Consider the following 22,358-nt stretch of genomic DNA (forward strand, 5'->3'; position numbering starts at 1 on the left):
ATTCAGAATACTTTTCAAAATTTAATTAAAATTGAGTAATTGACTTTAAACATAAAACAAATACGAGTAAATTGTATAACATATGTCATTATTTGAACAAGAACAAATTGCACACAAGAGAATATCAAATTGATTCGTTATCTTCGACGCCGTGACCCTCATCGTGATCGGGATGATATAATTATCGGCCTCTTCTTCTTAACGTTCGACTAGAGTCAATTCTTGCGATAGCCAATCGTCTCCACAGACGACTATTTCTAGATTTTTTTGTTCGAAAGGTCACGAGCCATGGTGGAAAGAATTAGAGAGCACGAACCTTTGCACGTTCACCGTGTAAAGAATGTTGACATTGTCTTCCGTGAACTCCATAGAGAAATTTAGAGGGGAAGGTTTACGAGAGGAGGCTTGGAAACCGCTCTTCTATGCACAACGCGCACACGAGCTCCTGGAACATGATTTTTCGTCGAGATCGTGGCCCAGGTCGGGGGGACCTTGGGTTCTGTCTTCACCCAGCCCGGGTCCGTGTTTTCAATATTATATAATATAGTTAAATGAATATTAAAAATAGAAATTAAAAGAAATTAAAAAAATCAGAAATTGGAAATTTTTGTAAAATTGATTAGGAAAATGCTACTTCTCGTTTTCCCTGTGTAATTCATGCTTTTGCTTTGCTGATCGTTGGTTGATTTGTGTGCTTAAATGGAAAATTTTAATTGTCTTTACCCATGGATGCTTCAGTTGTTGTATAATTACACACAAATGCATGATTCGACGGGTAGCTTAGGGCGCGCATGACAATACTTCGGAAGTAGAATTTATAATCGAGAAGTGTTTCTGGAATAGAAATTCGTTTGGTTATGCAATTTTATTTTTCTATTTCAAGAGTATTTTTTTTTTTTTTTGCTCTAGAAATAAATTTGGAGCCATTTGAAGAAGTAAAAAAAAATCAACTTATGCTCAGAAGCGACAATAAAAAAATTAACTTCTGGCCATAAATTTATTTTTATAGCAGAAGTGTTGCCATGTGCACCCTTAATGGGTTGATTGAACTAATTGGGGATTAGCGAGTTAACCTACAGTTTTGTGAACGCAAGTGGGGGTTAATTATCACAAATCTTAATCAATGAACCCCTAATTGATTAGGGGGTGGCTAGAATTAATCAAATTGCATGTGTTATCAAAGGCCGATCCCGAGGTCATTCGAGTTTCGATTTTGTGAACTTTGCTAATTGTTTGCATGTATAATCAAGTGGGTTTTTCTTGTTTATGGTAAAATCGAGAGTGAACCTAAAGTTGGGGTTATTATGGAACAAAAAAAATTATAGTAAAATTAGGATTGAACTTAAAATTGGGGTTTCTTATGGGAGAAAAAACAAAGTTTATGGAAGATTAGGACTAGATCTAAAGTTTGGATTTTTTATGGGGAAAAAAAAGTTTATGTTGGAAGTCATCTCCTCCAATATTTTGCCCTAACAATTATATCTCCACCCATGACCGCGAGTCTCGATTAGAATGTACATGGGTGAGTCGGTCATTGTAACCCCATCGAATAATTAATCGACATCTCTATCTATTCGGCGGAGCCCGAGCTCTACTCTACATGAAAATCGAAATACCACTTTCTTCTCAACACCCAAATTATCTATCCAAATGAGGTTTATGAAACACTTCCCCCCCTCCCCCTAAACCCAAAAAAAAAAGAAAAAAAAAAGGAATCGACAGATGCAAAGGAGATTAGGATTTGATGAAGGGTGTGTGTCTTTTGCCGTTGAAAAATATTTTTAAAAAATAATTACTTATATCGCTTACAAAAATGAATGAATGATGAGGTGCGCATATGCAGAAAGATTTCGTATATATGGAGAAGACAATGCATGGACCGAATGGTTGGCCCACTAGATCTTTGCAAAGTTTCCAAAGAAGATTTTGAAGGGAGTGATGCGCAAAAGGGATTCTGCACGGCGTTACTTAGGGGGCCTGGTCAAGAGCACTTATCTGCGTGGTCCAGCCGACCCGTTTAGGACAGAACATTTTGCATTTTTTGTTTTTGTACTAAGAACGTTATGCATTTGATTCTTTGGGTTTTGGGACAGTTTCTTTTAGTTAGTATCGTACCAAGGATACGGAGACCATAGTATTTTTTTTTTCAATGACTATGAGAGTAACCGCATGTTATGTGTCATAATTTTTGAAGGGGTATACCTCAAAGTAATTTCTAATTTTTTTTTATTTTTTATTTTTTATCATGACAAACTGTTAATCTCACGGTAGATTAAGGACGGTCGCATAATCATTTATTTGGAAACCGCTATCCCGATGACCGACAAGATCTGTACTAACTACATCATCTCCTAATCAATGAGTATTTTATGTAAAACACGCGATAATAATGTGTAAATCTGCGGTTGAGATTGTACCGTACTTGTAAGGAAAGCATTTCCCCATTTCTTTTTTTATGAAATCACTGCACTAGTTGACGTGTGATGGCCTCATTGGATGTTTATTTACCGACCCAATCATACGAAGGCCCCATCACACTTCTTAAGACACTAATCTTGTACATCAATGTCGCAATAACCCTATGCATCACCCATCTCCTTTGCCCCCAAATAGTGTTGTCATTCTTCATTTCGAACTCAAAACAAAAAAACTAAAAGTAAATACGAGATTTTATGAGATCATTGTCAAATGTTTTAAAAACTTAAATTGGTAGATGAAGTTCAAATATTTAATTACTCTAAAAAAACAAACGAGAGGCCCAAGAAGAAGAAAAAGACAAGAAAGAAATTGTGTGGTGTACTGTGCTCTGCTGCAATGAGCAGCCAGCAGAAGAGAGCCAAAAAACATGCGGCCTTGGCCATCATGTTCTCGCCCGCTGCTGTATCTTCCATGGCCGTACTTCCTGCGAAGCCACGTCGAGTCGAGTGTGTTTTGGCGTTTCTTAAGGGGTTCGGACCGTTTCGTGTCTCTGTCTCTCCGTAACTCAAAACACCATCAAAAATCGAAACTACGTCTTCATCACCTTCCGAAGATCGAGTGCAGATCATTGCGATTTGCCGATTCACCAGCAGATCACGCCGATGCCTCCCTACTTCGTGCCGTGACCCAAAGCCCGCATCGTGTTCGTGATGAACCCCGAAACATCTTCATATGATGTCTCGCTCTTCTTTGACCAAGGCAAAACGACACGATCCCATGTTTCGCAGGAGGGTTTTCATCTCCTTCCCTTCTCTCCATTTCAGTTAGTTTTTTTTTACGTGCCAAAAAAAAAAAAAGTGTTTTCATTTGGAAAATGAACTAGTTTCATCCAAGTCGTGACGCATCAAGAACGTAATAAAAGCACCGTAACGACAGTGCATGCAGCGAAGGGCCCTCCGCCACCCCGTCTGCTGATGCTTTGCATACGCTGCGCTGAGCATGTACGATTCAATGCGCGCGGAGACACATAAATACCCAAAGATCTAGAAAGGACCCTTGGAGATTTCCAAAGCTACGTCGTTATAGAATAACTGATGAACTGCAACAACAGCCATAAATCTGTCCCCCACCTAACGAACTTCGCACCGTAATCAGCCCGAAGATGAGCTCAGGCCTCTCCCCCCACCCCTCCCCAGTCGCTCGGCCGCGCGCCAACACGTGCCTCGGCTCAAAAGCAAACCGTCCCGCGAAACCTGCCATTGCTGTTTTTCTATCCGGACTACCACATTCAGCTACCTCTCTTTAATGTTTGGAGCATGACATTGTGTTATTTGATTTGATGTATGCCAAGACCTACGCCATGCATACGTACCGTCATTCATGTTCAGAAGTCAGACATGTTTATCTGTCTAGTTTTTGTGTTGCTTGGCAAGGGAGAGAAGAAAGGCCGAATAAGATTCCTTACGAGGCCAGAATATTTAATCCTCGTCTTGCATGAGTGATTGAATTTAGACAGTGAGCTTCATTATCCAAATAAAGTCGATTTCATGCTGTAATTGTCTACCATTTGCTGGGCTGGATAGGATTTCTGTGTATGGATTGCTGAGCTCGACCTTGAATTTGAGTAGGAAACGAATATGAGACCATAAATCAGCTGCTTGTACTTAGTCTTAACAAGAGCTATTAGGCTTAACAAGAGCTATTAGGCATGGTCGGAGCGGTTCTTGGATAGAGTCGCCCATTCAGAGCCTCAATTTGGGAACTAAACCGGTTTGTGCCGAATCCCGACTTTCTTACACGTGAAGCTACTCAATTCACCTACGAACCAACCTCGAACCGGTCGGCCCATGCCCATTTGAGTCGGTTCTGATGTTGAACTATATCGACTTGGGAACCATAACCGGCTCTGGCCAAATCCTAGCTTTGTTATCTATGAACCGGTCGGCTCATGCCTGTTTGAGCATGTTCCAGCGTTCAACTGGGCTTGGTGTGCGATCCTTAATGCTATAGACTAATGAGTATCCAGAGACGATCAATTATACCACCATAGTCATAATCCATAAGTCTGAAGTAGGCTAAGCTCGATACCAACCTCACGAACTTACTAAATCTTTAGATATTTCAAGAAAACATTCAAAAGCAAGATACACATACAAAATCCCTTTCGTAATACCATGTTCGATTTTAGAGAGAGGCAACTAATATGGCCATGCACTGCCGGCACCACCACAAGAATCCCTCTCGCCCAAATATTTAGATTTTGGAGGCTATCGAGTTATCCTAAATCGTCACCACTCATAACCCAATTAATCTAAGAGAGACGACGCTCAACACCATAACCTCACCAACGTGCTAGAGATTCATCACTCCTTCAACAAGACCGAGATGCATGGAAGGCATTCTGCCACAAGCAAGTTCGATCTCACAAACTCGGGATAAGTACACCGTGAATACCATAACTTTTAAAAATCGTTCACTTAAATGCCATAACTTTCAAAAATCGCTCACTCAAGTGCTACATCGGTTTTTTCGGTATCCACGTCTCGCTTTTCGACATGCCACGTTAACTTTTCGGCGTCCACGTCAGCGATAACACTCAAGTAAATGATTTTTGAAAGTTATGGCACTTAAGTGAATATTTTGAAAATTATGACATTCAAGTGAACGCCATACAAAAATTATGACATCGATAATGTACTTATCCATGCAAACTCCGTCTTGCAGAAGTACTAAAGCCCATACAATTACACCTCCTTGTCTCTCATCCGAGGAATATCCTTCAACAAACGGCACACTTAAAGTTGATCCTTGGCGCCAATGGGATTCAACACTGAGGAAGTTAATGACATGATCCTCGTTCAACACATAAGACCCGGACACGGACAAACTTAAAATACATTATTGCCGCAAGAGAGTTGCCAACTAGGGTTCTTGGTAATGTGCAATTACTGAAACGCAGCAGAGACATCTCCAAGGCGCAATAACTCTAAGAAGGCCTATAAATAACTATGTCAGTTCTCGCAGCCAAATACGACATTATGGCATTGATATCTTTCTCATAGGGGAGACCGCGAAAAGATAGAAACGCAGCGACAGCCACGATCTCTGCATTGATGAGCACACCGAATCGAGAAGTTAAGGATCCTTTCGACACGTAAATCTTCGGAGGACTATTATGGGTCATAAATTCATCAAGAAAATGGCAACTCCGATTGTCCCCCCACGATTCTTCTTTACGAGGAGCGACATTTACTTGCTACGTTACTCAAAAACATAATCGTGCGTAACCTGTTAAAATGGTTCTATACGATGCTGAGCTTGCAGGTTAGTTTCCAGCTTTATTGACTGCAGCCATTAAGAACTTGAATATCCAATGAGATCGTATGATTGGAGTAGCAAAATTTAATGAAGCAATGATTCACAGTAGAAGAGACAAAGATATAATTTGATGAAGCGTGATTTAGACGTGCGGATTCGAACTTGCAAAATGTAAATACCGGGAACTCTTAACATGGTGCAGTTTAAACGCCAGCACAACAACACTACCAAATTAAAAGAGCAAACACACTTCCCTACCGAAAACTAGACCTTAACAGACAGCACACATGAGACAAACAAAGAGAGCGAAATTAGAAACCCTAGCGCACCACGCAGCGTGACATCAGAAGTTCCACATGCAGTCAAGCTCCGACGATCCCATTCCCATGCGACCACCGAGGTCCGGCGCCTTCTGATTGTCCGGAGCAGTCCAATTCCCCAAAGAGCTCGAACTCGAGCCGACCAATTCGCAGATCCCGCCGCTCAGATGCTGGTTAGCTGAGAAGAAGTAAGGCAGCTGGAGATTTTCCTGCAGGGACCTTAGGCTCGGGAAAGCCGAGACACCAATGCTCCTGGAGAAACGGGCCATCGGGTCAGTCCCATTGTTCACTGGGGCCACGGGAGGAGCCAAGGGGAAGCTAGGGTTGCTGCAGAAATTGGGGGTTGCCGAGGAGGCGGCAGCGGCCGTGGAGAAACAGGACACGTGCTCCTTGGGGATTGAGCTGTCATAAGAGCCAGGAACGCGGTCGATGAACGCCGCCGTGTTGGAGTAAGGGGAGGTGTCAAGCAGTGGCGGGAGAGACACCGAGGGGGAGCCGATTTCTGGGTAGAGGTTCATGTGGGAGCCCAAGCGGGTCTTCTTGCCACCGCAAGGGGCTGCGCAGCCGTTGCTGGACTTCTGGAAAACGCGGGAGATCACCCACTCATCCTGCAAAACCAAAAACCGTTTTCAGGAACTGCATCGGACGCCATTTAACGTGACAGTACACAGTACTAAATGCAATAGCCAGCCTCCGGTAGTAAGAACACTCCGATCAACCTAGGGTTTTATGGAAATCAAACGAAAGTTGACGATGATGTTGCCCCATAAGAAACGAAAAGTTGACTTTTCTTTTCCGTTCTTGCCAACGTACCTCATATTAACCCGTTGATATGATGTCTAGTTGATCATTTTTCGAAGTTCAAAATTTTTCTGACAAAGTGTGCTCGGCGAATAGTCCTAGCACTGGCCCGAATATGATACATCTTTAACAATTCTAACAATTAGAAACCACAAACTCAAAACAATTTACGGTAAGAAAATTACTCAGTTCAGTCATCCTGCAAAAGCCCTTTATAAACATGACTCTTTTAACTTACACGAACTTGTCAATACAGTTTAGAAGTTCTCGTTGATCTACAAGTGAATCTAATCACTACAGGTTGAGAAAAATTATGATTTTAAGAACCAAGTACATCACTATCAGCAAAATGAAAAAAAAATCCATAAAATTCCGAGAAGATATATAAATCCAAAGAAAATGCAGCAAAGTTAGAATGCCGCTTGGACACGTTTTAAACTTCAAAACGGAAATAAATGACCGGGTCAAGACGTCCGAGTGAAGTCTCTCATGCATTCAAACTAGCTGTTCCATACGCTGAGCATCTGCGACGTCGTCGTGAAAGCAGTGGAAGGGCAAAGATAACAGCGCTCGAGAAAGCTTGCAAGCACAGCGAAAAATGCGACTAACGCCATCAGTGACACGCATTAAACCCGAAGAGGAGGAGTAGTATTACCTTGGAGGAGCGGGAGAGGAAGGGGTAGGCGAACTTGCCGTCGAGGCGGAACTCGTGCATGACCCAGTTGCTCTTCTCCCCCTTCGGGGCTCGTCCCCGGTAGAAGACGAGGGTCTTCTTCATGCCCACCAGCGACCCCGTCTTGCCGCTGTAGATCTCGCGGTCCTTCCCCGTCGCCTTCCAGTATCCGGCCTCCGTCGCCCGGTTCGTCCGGAGCCCCGTCGGGTACTTCCGGTCCCGCAGGCTGAAGAAGTACCACTCCTTCTCCCCCATCTTCGCCTTCTCTGCAAAAGACACACTGTGTCTGTCAGGACACTCGTTCCGGTAAAAAAAAAAGTGCTGTCGCTGTTGGATTTGTCTTACCGGGAAGCTCCCAGGGCTCGCACTTGTTGAGGTCGACCTCCGCGATGGCCCGTCCGGTGAAGCTGCTGTCCAGGACCTTCTTGAGCAGGTAGTACGTGATGAGCTCCTCGTCGGTGGGGTGGAACCGGAAGCCTGGAGGCAAATGCCCGTCGCCATTGACAAGGTGGTGGTGGCTGTTGAACTGGTGGTAGTTGTCCATGCCCCAAGACACAGACAGAAGCGAGCGAAACCAAAACAACACTAGAGCGGAACTCGGGAGGGTCGAACAAACCGAAACCAACTTCACGAACAACCAAGATTGACCCACGACTCAGAAAGCGTGGAAGAAGGGAAGAACCAGCTCACATTCATTGCTGAGCGGGACTGCGCGGGGTGGGTTACGAGTTTAGGGTTTGGTTAAGGGGAAGAATAGATGAGAGGGAGGAGCATTTGGTGAATCGAGAGCGACAGAGAGTGAAAAATATAAAGACGGAGAGAGGGTGCGAGAAAATCTGCGTTGCTCTCTGAGCTGTGACCTCTTCTTCTGCTTCTGTCCACCTGCAACTCCTGCCAACACGGCCCTTATCATATCCATAGCCCTCTTCAGAGAGAGAGGAAGAGAGAGATGATGATGTATGCTTCTGGGAGAGAGAGAGAGAGAGAGAGAGAGAGATGGAGTGGGCACACTGGTTTTTGCTGAGAGAATGCGTGCGTGCGTGAGAAAGTGTGCAGAAGGGTATTCCTCTGTCAGTGATCGAAAGTAAAAAAAAAAAAAAACTTTAACCATTCGTTTTATTACATTAAATATCAATTTGGGTTGGGAACAGAAAGTAGTTTTTCTTGCATCTTGTCCTAAACCCCAGATGAACGGTCACAGCTTTCTACTCCAGTAAAAAAAAACACAAAAACAATTTTCACCTCTCTTTCTCTCTCTGTCTGCATGGATCAATAAAAGCTGTTTCGTATCTCAACTGTGTCAGCACAGTACCACATTTTGTTTTCGGGAAAGAAAAACACTACTATCGAGCCGGACAACCATGTGAAAAATATTTGAGATGGATGAAGTTCAAGCAGGTCGTCGATAGCTTCTTCACTGTTTGTAATCACAATAATGAGAAAATTATTTGAACCTTTCCCGAGTTTTATTGCTCTAACTCCCAATTTATTTATTTTTTCTATTTTTTGGCCTGTTCGAGTTGAATTCGAGTATCACCTGGATCGGGTTCGAAGATCGAACGATCGTATCTTGTGAATTCGTTCAATCGTCCACTAAGGAGTGAGATTAAATAGATGATAAATACATTCGCTTTCCATTCCTTTTTAAGTACGAAGTTATCTTTTTTTTTTTTGTCAGAAAAAGTTACTTTCTTTACCAGCGTAAAGTTTGCAACAAAGACACGGAAGATTCGGAACAAAGTAAATTTTAAAGAGATTCGGGGAGGTTTGGTAAGCCAATTACGAGACAAGCAGTTGATCCGTCGAGCCTTTGTTAGCCAATCTACGGCCCTATTTGCTTCGTGGCTACTATTGTCCAAAAGACAAAATATAAGTCAATATATAAGTGTCTAAGTTCAATCATATATAAGTCCACCAAATAGAAAAAAAAAATCAACCGATTTAATTCGAGTGGAGACAAGCTCGAACAACTGGATTAAGTCAAGCTTGACAAGTCAGATTCGATCGAGCTTTGGTAAGCGTGGAGCATTCTGTGCTTAACTCGAGTAGACTTTGAAAATTAAATTGCGATTATTCATTTAATTATATTGGTTATGTTTGACACTCAATAATCGTTAAGTATCCATTCATAAACTCGACTTAGTTATCCGACAGCACTATTTGATTGGGTATTACAAACTCGTTCGATTAAAACCAAGCTAATTGTACGTAATAAACATAGTGAAGGTTAATTATAATCTCTTCTAATCGAATTCAATTGACGAACCGGCAAATCGTTGTCCCTCTTAGACCTGATTGGATCAAATGGAAAAACGGACTAGACGGAGGCAATTCCCTTCTTCAACTTGGTTTGCTCATCTTGGCACATCCAAACTCGACAAAATTCTCAACATTAGGTCAAATTCTCATCCTGCCTCGAACTTTTGTCTTGTCTAAATAAAAGTCAACCTTTACTATAGTCCAAAAATCTACCAACATGTCCAAAAGTCGATATTGATTTCTTCAATTTATTTACATCAGGATCAATTAGAGGTTCGGCATCGGAACACGCGTCTTTTCTCAACACCTTGTAAAGCTTATAAGTAAGCTCATGTTGACATTATTGAAAAAATCAGTGACGATTTTTCAGAAGAGAAGCCAAACTTTGAGACTAAAGTGAAAGTTGGGATAAAAAAAAAATTCCGCTAAAATTGAGATTTGACTAAAAGTTGAGCATTTTTTTGCCTAGAAGAAATAGAACATTTTTTTAGCGTGGCATTTGACCATTATTAATCAAGTTTAGTTCCAAATCTAAAGAAAAAGTTCATTTATAATTCCAAACATTATTCATGCGCTACATTTGCTAAATGAATATGTTGATTTTGTTTGTTAGTAGCTGTCCATTAGATAGTTTCATTGCAATTTACATGCGATTTCGCGGTTCTAGGGAAGCCGAAAAGCGATTCCACTTCTTTGCTCGTGTTGTTGCTATTTACTCCGATGATTACGCACCTAAATGTAATTTGCAGTGCGTAATCTGCGTCCGAACTGCCCCAAGTTGTTCCGTAGTAGAGCAGACGGTGAAAATCCCACCCTTATGGTTTGCCCGCTATGCTTCTGTAGGGCTTTGTATGTGAAAATCCGTGCGACGCGAATATCGTACAGTCTCGGGTTAATTTGATCTCTTTGGAGAGAGATTTTAGGAGCCATACGTGTTCTTTTCTATCAAATGAAGCTTCGAACCTGCGTGGTCAATCGTGATAAGTCAAAATCGAATCGAAACACCATCCGACCTGTTTTCGGGTATTTTCGATTTGGGTCTTCTTCGGTTCGGGTAATTAGTTAAAGGAATACATATTATAAAGATTTCGGGTAGCTTAGGGGGTGCATGAAATCCATCCGGAAATAAAATTTATGTTCCAAACCTATTTTTGGAACTGAAATTTGTTTGCTAACGTAATTTTATTTTTCTATTTCTGAAACAAAAAATTGTTTTAGAAATAGATTTGAAGAAAAAATGAGAAACAAAAATTTTCTACTTTTCCGAGAAATAGAAATAGAAATAGAAATCTCACTTTTTTTCAAATACCCACCGCAGCCGACCACCACTTGTCGGCCGCCGCCGCCGCCGGTCGCCGGTCGCTAGCCGGCCGCCGCCGCCGCCGACCACCTCCCGCCGGCCGCCGCCGCCACTCGCCGCCACCGCCCGTCACCGGTCACCCTAGGCGCCCCCCGCCGTCGACCGACGGACACATTTTTCAGAAGTAGAAATTTTATGTCATTATCAAACATATTTTTTTGCTCGAAACTCATCCAGAAACGAGAAATAGAAAAAACTATTTATAGTCATAAATCTATTTTCAAACAGTAATAGTTATCATTCACCCCCTTAGTCGTCTTTGTCGAGGATGGAGAGTTCGATTCTACTGTGATTTGCAAGTGAATATTGTCTTCAGCCCTTTTTTTTTTCTTTATGGGGATGTGCCGAGTGAACGAATCCGAGATATGTCCGAGCATCGCATCGGCTCTATCAACTAGTTGACTCATGTGTGGACTAGGAAAACGCACGAGGTCGAATTTGTGTAGCTCGTCTAACTCTCGGCAACTAATCGCAATATGTTGGAATGTGTTTTGAGCGACTTTTGTTTTTGCTTTTATTAGAAGACCATTATTCATAATTGCCAAAATTTAAGTGATTTCGTAACTTTTTTGAGAAAGTCACGCAAGTACGTTTATGAAAAGAGCCGTAGCGCCCCCTCATGAATGTTCGAGGATCGGTAGTAAAGGGCTCGATTGCTTAATCGAGGAGTCGACTTTTCAACATGTAGGGCATGAGAATGTAACGATGCCAAAACTTAGCTAGAACCGTTTTCCCTCTCTTATCCCTTAACATGTCGGGAACCCTAAAACGAGATAGTAGTAATGGTCGAGACTACTTGTTTACTAACGCTTTCCTCGGACTACCTTCACGAGGTGGTCACCGAGTTCCCAAGTAACGCCTAATCGAGCCATCGGATCGCAAACCCCGGCTCGAGTATGGGCTCAGAGACGAGCACTGCGCCGGTCCTCAAGGCAGCTTGGCGGTACTCTGAGGCATGATGAAACCCTCAGTTGGACAGGCTCCGGTACTTCATTGAGATCAGATCATCTTCTCCAGCGTGAACACAGAAGAGAAAGTCGAACGATTCTATGTTGTCTCGTTTCGTCTGATTGATTCCCTCTGGCATTGATTCCTCGGTGAAAATGGCCCCGTGGTCGTCAGGGTGAAATTGACGGGGGTTTCCTGATGTTGAAACGAACAAATTTGGTCACTCCGGACATCTTTGTCATGCGAACCTCCCCCACCATCCCCACAATCAAAAATGGCAAAAAGGGTCTATTGCTTTCCACGAAATCATGACCATCGTCGTCGCCCCCCCGGGAAATCTTCCCACTTCTCCCCCAGAATCGTGGCACATCATTAGATGCAGGCGACAATGAAACGATGGATGGGCAACATGTTGGACATCATCATTAGTTTTTATAAATAAATAAAATTAATTATGTGGAAAATTGATTTGCGAATTTGAAATATTATTTGCTTATAATAAGCGTCATTGCCAAACCGCGGATTTGGTATAAATCGCATCTCGTGGGGTGGACGGTCTCAGGTTCACTCAAGATAAGCAACATACATGAATTAGAGGAAAATCTCGTAAAGAAAAACGCTAAATGTGTCAAAAGTTATGTACGAACTCAATTTTAGTAAAAAGACCACTTAAATAATAATTTTTTTTAAAAAAAAGGTCACTTAAGTACCAATTTCAATATGTTTGGCAGAAAATCTGATGTGGCATTTTTATGGATATTTAAGCCGACATGGCTTGCCGGAGGTCCAATCAGCAAGAAAAAAGTTGAAAGTTCAAAAAAATTAAAATAAAAACTATAAATTTAATTTGATTAAAAATATTTTAAAAATTAAGAATTAAAAAAAAAGATAAGTGCACTAAAAGCCCTAAAACTTGTATAAAAGTGCAATTGAGCTGTAAAACTTATAAAAAGCGCAATCAAATATTAAAACTTGTCAAATTTACGCAATCGAATTCTCTCATTAACTCCATCCATTTAGACTAACGTAAAAATACCGACATGGCTTTTTAAAAAATATTTTTGCACTCCTACATGATGATGACGTGGGTAGATCGACGTTGTTTTGTTCCAAATCGACTTTTAATAAAAATTTTATTTTTATTAAATTGAAAAATAAGCTAATTAAAAAATAAGAAGAATAATTGAGAACCGGGCGGTGAGGGTTGTGTGCCGAACCTTGGCCAGATGCGGGCGACCCTTGTCGAGCACAAGCCGGGGCCTACCGGCCCTCGCCCAAATCTAGGTGCGGGTCAACCGAGGGAGATGACCCTCGGCCGATCTAGGGGAGGGTCGCGACTTGCGCTCGGATTTGAGCAAGGGCTTACGGGCCCTCACCGCTTGGGGCCCGAGTGAGGGCTGTGCAAACCCTCGCTGCTAGTTCTCCATCCTTTTTTAAGCCATTTTGTAAATTGAAATTTATATAAATTTGTAATCAACTTTTTATTTTGAAAATTTTAATTTTTAACTTATTTTTAATTTTAGAAGTCCACGTGGATTGAGTTTTTAAAAAATATGCACCTCGGATTAAAAATTTAACAAAAAATGTCCGGTAATTAGTTTGGCCAAAATTTCTTCAATTTACCATTTAAGTGATTGTTTTTTCTTCGATTTGACACTTAAATAATCTAGCGAAAACTTTTGACACTAAAACAAACGCCATACATAACTTTTGACACTTCTAATTACCTTATAAAAATTGCCAATGGCAACCCACTATTTCCAAGAAAAGAAGCAAAACGACAAAATATACGCCGACCTTTTTGATAGGTTTCAATTGTATTCCGACTTTTTTATCCTATTACGAAATATATCACCTTTCAAATCTGCTTCAAATGCACCTCAGACCATTTAGCACCATTTTTCAAAATGAAATATTTCGTTAGATTACTTTTACATTTCAATTTCGGCACAACACATCGTTTAAAGTTAATATCATGAAAAATTCATAATTAGTATACTCATGATAAATTTATCTTAAAATAATTTTTAGCTCACTAATATCCCAAATTAGTACGCATGACATTTACTCTCCATTAGTTTTAATTAAATTTGACCGTGAATTTGTCATTCCAAACTAATTTATTGTGTTTCATGTGATTTTTTCCCACCCTTATTCTTTCATTTTCTATGGTGCAAAGGCCGTAAAAAAATTCAAAATTATATCCACCGTGACATATTTACATTAAAAAAAAATTATGACGCAAAAAACCAGAGACACTCGAACCCATGTAACGGATTTACCTTCTTTCAAAGTTTCTTAATAAGAATCATTACAAATCTGCCTACATCAAATAGTGTTGACTTGGCGCTCACACGACGATGTTGTTTTGGTTGAGAAACTATATAACGGAACTTTGACGGATGGTAAATATATAACAAGAAAAAGTTAAGGATAAACGTGTCGCAGTGGACATAGTTTGAATTTTTTCCCCCTTCCTTGTATTATACAGTGGAAGATGTTCTGGCTACTTCATGCCGGCAATTCTTACATAATTATAAATTGTCGAACTTTTTTTTTTTTTTGGTTGTAAAAAAGATATGCACAGATTAGGTTCTCTTAAACAAAGTACGAACTTAATAGGAGCCTTGTAAGTACATAAACCCAATCTGACCAAAAAGAAAAAGAAGAAGAAGAAGAAAAAAAAGAGTACATAATCCTGAAAGGGGGGAAATTGATAATCAAGCTACAGCGTCAGCAGTGAATCTGATCTTCGAATACAGTTCACATGATTTCATGAGATGAGAATTTTTATTCCGATAGCTTAAAAACGAGGGGATAAAATTGAAAACAGTAAAAGCGTTGAAAATATTTATTTTTCCAACTTCCTTTTCAGTAGGCTCTTGAGGCATCGAATCAAAAGTCCCATCCATCCATCCATCCATCCATCAACCCCGTTCCATCAAAGAGATCAGAAGGGGAGAGGCGAGGGGAGGGAAGGGAAGCGGGGCGAGTGATGCTACCGGATCTGGACGCGTCATGCTCGGATTTTGAGGCTTCAACTTCTCCCCTCTGCCTCTGCGCCTCTCGCCCTGCAGGCTTTACATCAAATCACTCTCTGTCTCTCTCCTTCTCTCTCCCCTGTTCATTCCCCACTAATGTTGATCTGAATCTGAATCCCTCTCCCGCAGTCACCTTGGCTTTCCTGGTTTCCGAGAAGCGCCCTGGCCTAGGGCTTTGCCTCAAAGGCAGCAGCTTGCTTAAAATGGCCCCTCCGATCTCGCCTCCCGCGATCCCCCTTTTGGCTAACGTCTCGCTTTGCCTTTCCTTCTCTCGGCGATCATTTAATGGCCCCAGGTAGAGAGTTTAACGTACGCGCATGGCGGTTTCAGCATCACCCGCTCGTGCAAAAAAGAAAGGAAAAGAACTCTTTGTTTCCTGAGCTAAAACCCTAGCATCAGGAAGGGAAAGAAGGGTGCGCGCAGGTCTGGCTAAAGATCGAGAGACGAGCGAAAGGTCATGCGTGTGGATAAAAAAAAAAGAGTTGGGATTCGCTCCTATAATCCTGTTCTGCAACGTTAGAGGTTGCGTGATTTCGTTCTGCAACTAACCCCAGCTTTCGTAACTGTGTCAACTTCTGTTCTACCGAACGGATTCAAGAACACGGCCCGTTATACATGATTTTTGGGGATAAACGAGCCTCCATTACCATGAAAATTGTCACATGGTTCTTTTAACAAATACAAAGATACAGCGTTCGAGATTCCTTCTACATGGGACTTTTCTTTTTTCCTTGGAAAGACGGGAGCCAAATAAGACTGTTTCAAACAATTTTTATTCGAGTGGAGTGACTCGAATAAAAGCTTACATGAAACTCCGAAAAAGTACAGTTAATTTTTGAAAAAGCATGTCGAAGATGAATAGAAATTCGAAGGCCCGCTCCAGTAGCCCCACCAGCCTCAGGCTAGAAAGCACGACACTCTTCGGAGGAGTCTTTATGTCATGTCCAACGCTTGTCGAATACTCCAACACTATCCGATATGCGATTGACACATAATCAATCCCTTTCAGACATGTCATTTAGGCACATATGTGATTAATTTTAAGCATTTTTAATTGGGAAAAAACCACCAAAAATCCTGAACTATATTAATTGTGACACATTTATTCCAAATTTTTTTTGTGACATCAAAAATCCTAAACTTTTACTCATGTGACACATTTACCCTAAATTTTTTCTTGTAACATCGAAAACCCTAAACTTATACCCGTGTGACATATTTATCCAAAAATATTTTTTTGTGACGTCAAAAATCTTAAACGTATATCTATGTGACACATTTACCTCAAAATTTGGGATAAATGTGTCACATGCCTATAAGTTTGGAGTTGTAGTGTCACAATAAAAAGTTTGGGATAAATGTGTCACACGAGCACAAGTTTGGGATAAATGTGTCACATACATACAAGTTTAGGGTTTTTTATGTCACAAAGAAAAGTTTGGGATAAATATGTCACAGCGGGCATAGTTTAAGATTTTTGGTGGCTTTTTCCCTCAATTAATTAAATGTCAAAATATAAATCCATCACATATATATACTTAGGTTACATACCCAGCTTCGACAAAAAAAAGTCACATACCTAGCATACTAAAAAAAAAGTTATTGTGAATTCCTAACATTATATATATATAACATGTCCTAACGTGTCATATCATATCCTAAGTCAATGTCGATATTACTTAGGTCTAAGGTTTGTCTACCCTTGTGATGAGTCCCAACAAAACCAATCTTTGTTTCTCGGGTTCTCTCGTTCGGCGAATTTTGTAATCCAAAAAAACAATACGACGGGATTTTACATCAACGGCTCTCCCAAAAAGGGTCTCAATATACAATGAATTTAATAATATTTTCACCATCGAAATGATATGCACTTGTTTTAACGTAATCCAAATCCAAGATTAATCGCGCGATAAAACACAAGTCGATTTTTTGAGAATCTTTGGAACAAAGGGCTCTCATCCCTCACTCAAAAAAAAAAAAAAAACGCTAAAACCTTCTCGGGAACCAGAGAGTCGGGCGGCTTTGAAGTTGACTTTTTTGCAAATAATGACACAGAGAGAGAATAACCAAACAGCCCCTTTCGTTTTTTATTTTTATTTTTTTGTCTTTTTGGAAGAAAATAAAGAGAAAATTAAAAAAAAATTGGGATTCGGGCAGTGAAACAGAAAAGTGAAAAAGAAGGGGGAGAGGTAAAGGAAGGAAGAAACAAAAGGGGTTCATGTCTCGAGAGATCGCGTCGTGGATCGCGCATGACGACAACCTTAAGTCACCCTCCCGCCGCCCCCCGACATACGGCCGCTCACGCTCTTTTCAATCCGGGCCCCACCTTTTCGTGGTGTCCGGTGGGGCCCATTTCTTCTTGGGCCCCCACATCCTTACGTCACCCCCCGGCCTCCACCTTGTCATCGGGCCCTCTATCGTTTCATCTTCTCAGCCCCCTCCGTCGCCGACCGCCATTTATTGTCTCTTCGGCCTCTCCACCTCTCCTTATGTAAGAAAAAACCGCATTCAATTGCCCCTTTGGGCCAGCAGTCACTGACCCCGGTTCTGAGCCGAAGGAGAACTCTTAAATTGCATCAGCGTGCGCGGCCATACATTTGTTACGCAGTGCCAAGTACCCACCCGGCATGCCATGACGCGCCCAATCGAGGACGGTCCGGTTCCCGACAAAGAGATTCGAAGGAACAAAGTTGCCTCGAGGCATCGTCGGTCGTCTTTAGCTCGAGGAATCATTTAAACTTTTCGTCGCCCGACGGAGTTGTTAGTTACAATCGCCGCGAATGAAAGCGCGACGCCGTGGATGCATCCGTTAAGAGTCGCCAAGACTCAAGATTCCACCATCACAATGCGGTTATGCTTCGAGCCAATGAGATATTTTCAAAACGCTATGGCAAACGACGCATCTTCTTTAGAGTCGATTTACTTTATGAAAAAAAAGATATCAATGAACTTCCATTAAAATGGTTTCACGGGATTCAGTCAACTGCCTAGATCGTGAAATATCATTGAGCAGTAAAAATCCGCATTATTAAAAGATTTGTTGTGATTATTTTTGGTATGGAATGAGTGAATCACCCGTTTTGATATCTTATTGAACATAAGTTATTGGATGCGAGTGTATGAAAATGCGGATGCTTTTCAGTATTGCACCACTAGTATCGATGGAATACACCGAATTTATACGATTCCCAGCTCGAGCGCGCCGCTTGATGAATTCGTCCAACGATTGGTCAATCGGTATCAGAACTAAAAAATCAGTAGAATCACTCGATCGACATAAGTTGCAATTTTTCAGCGCGAGGCGCGGCCCTCCGTGCTGTGAAACTTGATTTGGTTTTTCTCTGTGCTTGTTTACCGTTCCTCGGCTGTGCGCAGTGCGCACCCATCTCCGTACCAGCTGTGCACAGCCCTGCGGAACCTCAATAGGAAATTTGCAGGTTTGTCGGTCAGTCCAATAATGGCGGTGAAATAATTACAAAGGTTGTGCTGAAAAGGGTAAGGATTGAGCCCCGTACAGCACGGGCATCCTGCGAATCCCCGTTTGGGCCATCGTCTAGTCGTCTCGCTCGCCGGTGGGCTTTCTGATGAACACTTACGGGCTTCGTTGTTGCTATCTGCGGAACATGCAGTCCATGTCCATGTTCGTGTCCACGGCCACTCCACGGCCACTCTGCCTGTGACTCGACCGTTCATCTTCAAATCTTCTCGCCAATACCCGGAGGCACGAAAAAAACTACCAAAAAAATCTTAAATCTATTGTGATTATGCCATCTCAATTCAGTCTTAAATAGTTTTTTTTTAAAATTAAGTCCTTAACCTTTTGCATTTTTTGTCAATTTAGTCCATCCGATCAGGTTTAGCCTGAAATTGCTAACGTGGACGTCGATTGTCTTACGTGATATGGCCATCACTAATGTAAATAATTTTTAATGCCTTTTCAACATTTCTCTTTCCATTTTTTTTTTCTTTTCTTTCCTTTTCTTTTTGTTTCCTTTGAAGTGGGTGGGCGAGGGTCGCCTGGCCCTCACCTGACTTGGTAAAAAAAAGAAAAAAAAAATATTAAGATATTTTTAAAAATTATTTATCTTAGCGCCGGCCGTGTCATGTAATGGCTGAGGTTCATGCCAGTGATTTTTAGTCAAATTTGATCGGATAGACTGAATTAACACAAATACAAAAAGACTCAACTACCAAAATTTTTTTTTTTGAGATCTGAATTTGTACAATCGCAAATATGTGTAACACTTTTTTGCTTACATAATTTTCCCCTGCATCAATGGACAGTCCATTTTGGACCACGTGATTCACGTAACCGTAGTTGTTGGCGTCGCATGTTTGTGGCACCGCATGGAAATCGCACCGTGATTTGACTGTTACGAGAATCAAAGGATAAGCACTCCAAAGGGGATGAGCAGACTCCGGGCTAGTCTTTTAGTGCCCGGCACCTTCCATTTTCCTAATTCTCGAGCTCGAAGTTGAAGGTGACTTTTTCACGGTTAAGGATGGAAGACAACGACCTTCGAATGATGGAACCTTTTTACTATTGAGTCTGAAGCCCTTGTGTTGTCGAGTCGAATGTCGCATTCCCTTTCTGCAGCAGAACAAATCGTTCCCCCTCAAGTCCGTCCCATCGACGAAAGGACGAGAAAGAAAAAATGAAATTGGCTTGCGCGTCGTTAAATAGTGGCGAATTTTGTCGCGAACCAGACTACGGCATGGAAATTTCAAGGCCACCGAATTTCTTATGCCATGAACAATTCGTGTTTCGTTACGCACCATTCGTTATGTCGGAGTCCGTATTATTCGGATTATTAAAATTGGAGCGATCAATTTTAGAGTGAGTCGGTTCCCAATTGAAAACTAGAAATCGGACCGGACATGATCGGTTTCTCGTATCTATAAGCAGGAACCAATCATGTTCGCTTTTGGAACTGGATCGGGATCGGCCATTCGGTTCAATCCGGTTCTCAAATTTTCCCGAGAATTGGTGATGTTAATTTTTTTACTACGGTGTTATATTTTCTTTCTCTTAAGTTCTTAAATATTTTAAAAATTACTTTAGCGTGGGATGAAATTACTAACCAAAGGGAAGTTGCTAGTATGAGAGGCTTTTACTCCTTCAAATATTTTGTACCTTCTTGCCTCGTTGAATGTAATAATGATATTAATAGTAAGATACCAATAATAGTGATAGTAATAATATCGGGCCGGTTTCGGTCCCTTTCCCGGATTAGATCGGAACCAATGCACTCCCTTCCAACACATCAATTGCAGGAGAACAAGATACGAGCTAATGAACAAGAGAAGGCCAATATATCTCCATAAACTCCCAATGCGCGAATAGCTTTGATCGAGGGAAGCTACCAATGAGTGGAAGTGGCCTATTTTGTTAGACAAGCGCTGCCCATTCATGTGAGTTCGTGAGGTAGTAGTTCGTAGAAGTAATGTCATCAAAGTGTTTTTGCTAGGAGTTTAAGGGTAGAACGATTACAACTGCGAGGAGCTATGAATGTTGCATTGGCCTCCTCTGCATAAACCGATCGGGGAGCCGATATTGCTCTCCCGATAAGGTCACGGTAAGTTGAAATTAATTATTGTGCCAAAGTGTTATGTATATCTCGCTCGAAAGATTGAATGTTCGAACTAAATTAGGCATGGTACAATCCGATACTAAAATGGAATTCGCCATGCCACTCTTAAGAACAACCTTAAAATGAAGGCTCGTTTGATGTTCTCGGCTTATTAGGAGCCGCACGGGCAATCCCGTGGCCGAAAAATCCTATCGGCCCGTAATACATGCCCATGGGTCCATGCCATTCATGTGTGACTCTCGACAATCATCTTCAACCTACCAACGTTGAACAGTCCTTTCGGGGACAACGTGATTCGCGTAATTGTGGTCGGCGTCGGACGTTGCTACACCGCATGGAAAATCGCACCGTGATTTGACCGTACAACAATCAAAAGGATCGGCACTCCGAGTGGGATGAACAGATTCCAAATTTTTGTTTTTTTCCTGCCCCGTCACTTCCATGTTCCAATTCTGGAGCTTGTAGGGGGTCTTCTCTCACGGCATCCGATCCACTGAACAAAGACAAGGCCGTCGTAACACATCTCCATCACCGCCCAGGACGACAAGCGACGTTTCGGCGATTGGTCGATGAAATTTATAAAAAAAAAAAAACTGATCGAGCGTTGTCGGAGGGAAGGTGCTTCCCCGTCCCAAGAAAAGCGGGGAAAGAACGAGGAAGGACAGGGATAGATAAGGAAGGGTTGCCTGGTAAACGATCCACGTCAGAGACGTCGAAAAGCGGGGAACTCTCGGGGACATCCGCATCCAACGTGTCCGGCAGTGATCCGGACAAAACACGAATCAGCGGAACTTATCTTTTGAAGATTGCGAGTGAGTTTTGTCCCTGGAAAACGTCTCTTTTTCCAAACCCCAACTTCGCTTGGCACGGTGGCGCCACCTAAACAGTCGGAGAGAGGCGTCGGCCGAATCGACGAAATAGAATTCTCCCGTAGCCCCGCCGAGTTGCTGCTCTCGCTTTCTTGGAAGTCAAGGTGTGTTACAATAATTAAATATTAAATCCGTCTTTATCTAACAGCTTAAACTTTTAAAATAATTCGCAGTTATCCCACAAATTCTAACATAGCATCAAAGCAGGAGGTCTTCTATTTGACCCTTCAATGAAATATTTTCACACTCAATACTAGACAAAAGAAAGATCGGATTAAGCATGAGGAGGAGTGCTAAAATAATTAAAATAAAATCCAACAAGGTGGTTCTTTCTTTGGCAAGATCTACTAGCTCAAAAGCAACCTTCGTCCAGTTCTATCCTCTAATCATCTCTTCCTTTTCGTGCAGATATTTCAACATCTTAGCTCGAGTGAACAAGTTTTGGGTTTTTATTTGCTCGCTTTGTTGGTATTTGGCCAATTGTGCATATGTGCTTGTCCTGTTAGAGATCATGCATTCTCTTTCCGGAATGCCAGTATCTCGGACCAATTGTTATGTACGTGGACACGATTGTATTGTCTACGCTAACCACGTCCTAGTTATACATAGGTTTCTGCATGGCCTATTGAAATCCCGTACTCATTCATTGCTATGTACATAGGACCATACTTCCCTTTACATTTGCTAGCTTTCTCTGAAGGATTGATCGAGCAGTTACCTAGCGGCTCACTAGAGAAAATGGCGACGTTTGGCTTCTATT

At 41.7% G+C, this 22,358-nt stretch overlaps 1 protein-coding gene across 1 annotated transcript; it reads right to left on the reverse strand.

The window, feature by feature from the left end:
- Window positions 1-5,871: 5,871 nt before the first annotated feature.
- LOC115726266 (protein CUP-SHAPED COTYLEDON 2) lies at window positions 5,872-8,293 on the reverse strand. The gene is made up of 3 exons (XM_030656057.2): window positions 7,876-8,293; window positions 7,513-7,796; window positions 5,872-6,664 (listed from the first exon to the last, which is right to left on the reverse strand). The coding sequence occupies exons 1-3, from the start codon at window positions 8,072-8,074 to the stop codon at window positions 6,080-6,082; spliced, it is 1,068 nt and encodes a 355-aa protein (XP_030511917.1). The 5' UTR covers window positions 8,075-8,293; the 3' UTR covers window positions 5,872-6,079.
- Between the last annotated feature and the right edge of the window lie 14,065 nt (window positions 8,294-22,358).

The sequence above is a fragment of the Rhodamnia argentea genome, chromosome 2 (genome assembly GCF_020921035.1).
Source record: "Rhodamnia argentea isolate NSW1041297 chromosome 2, ASM2092103v1, whole genome shotgun sequence".
NCBI lineage: Eukaryota > Viridiplantae > Streptophyta > Magnoliopsida > Myrtales > Myrtaceae > Rhodamnia > Rhodamnia argentea.

Bases quoted from the DNA above. Each gene is read 5' to 3' on its own strand.
- LOC115726266 (XM_030656057.2), bottom strand. From the start codon at position 8,074: ATGGACAACTACCACCAGTTCAACAGCCACCACCACCTTGTCAATGGC. The intron at 7,797-7,875 runs GTAAGACAAATC...TGTCTTTTGCAG, and splicing joins CGAGCCCTGGGAGCTTCCCG to AGAAGGCGAAGATGGGGGAG. The intron at 6,665-7,512 runs GTAATACTACTC...TTGGTTTTGCAG, and splicing joins TCCTCTCCCGCTCCTCCAAG to GATGAGTGGGTGATCTCCCG.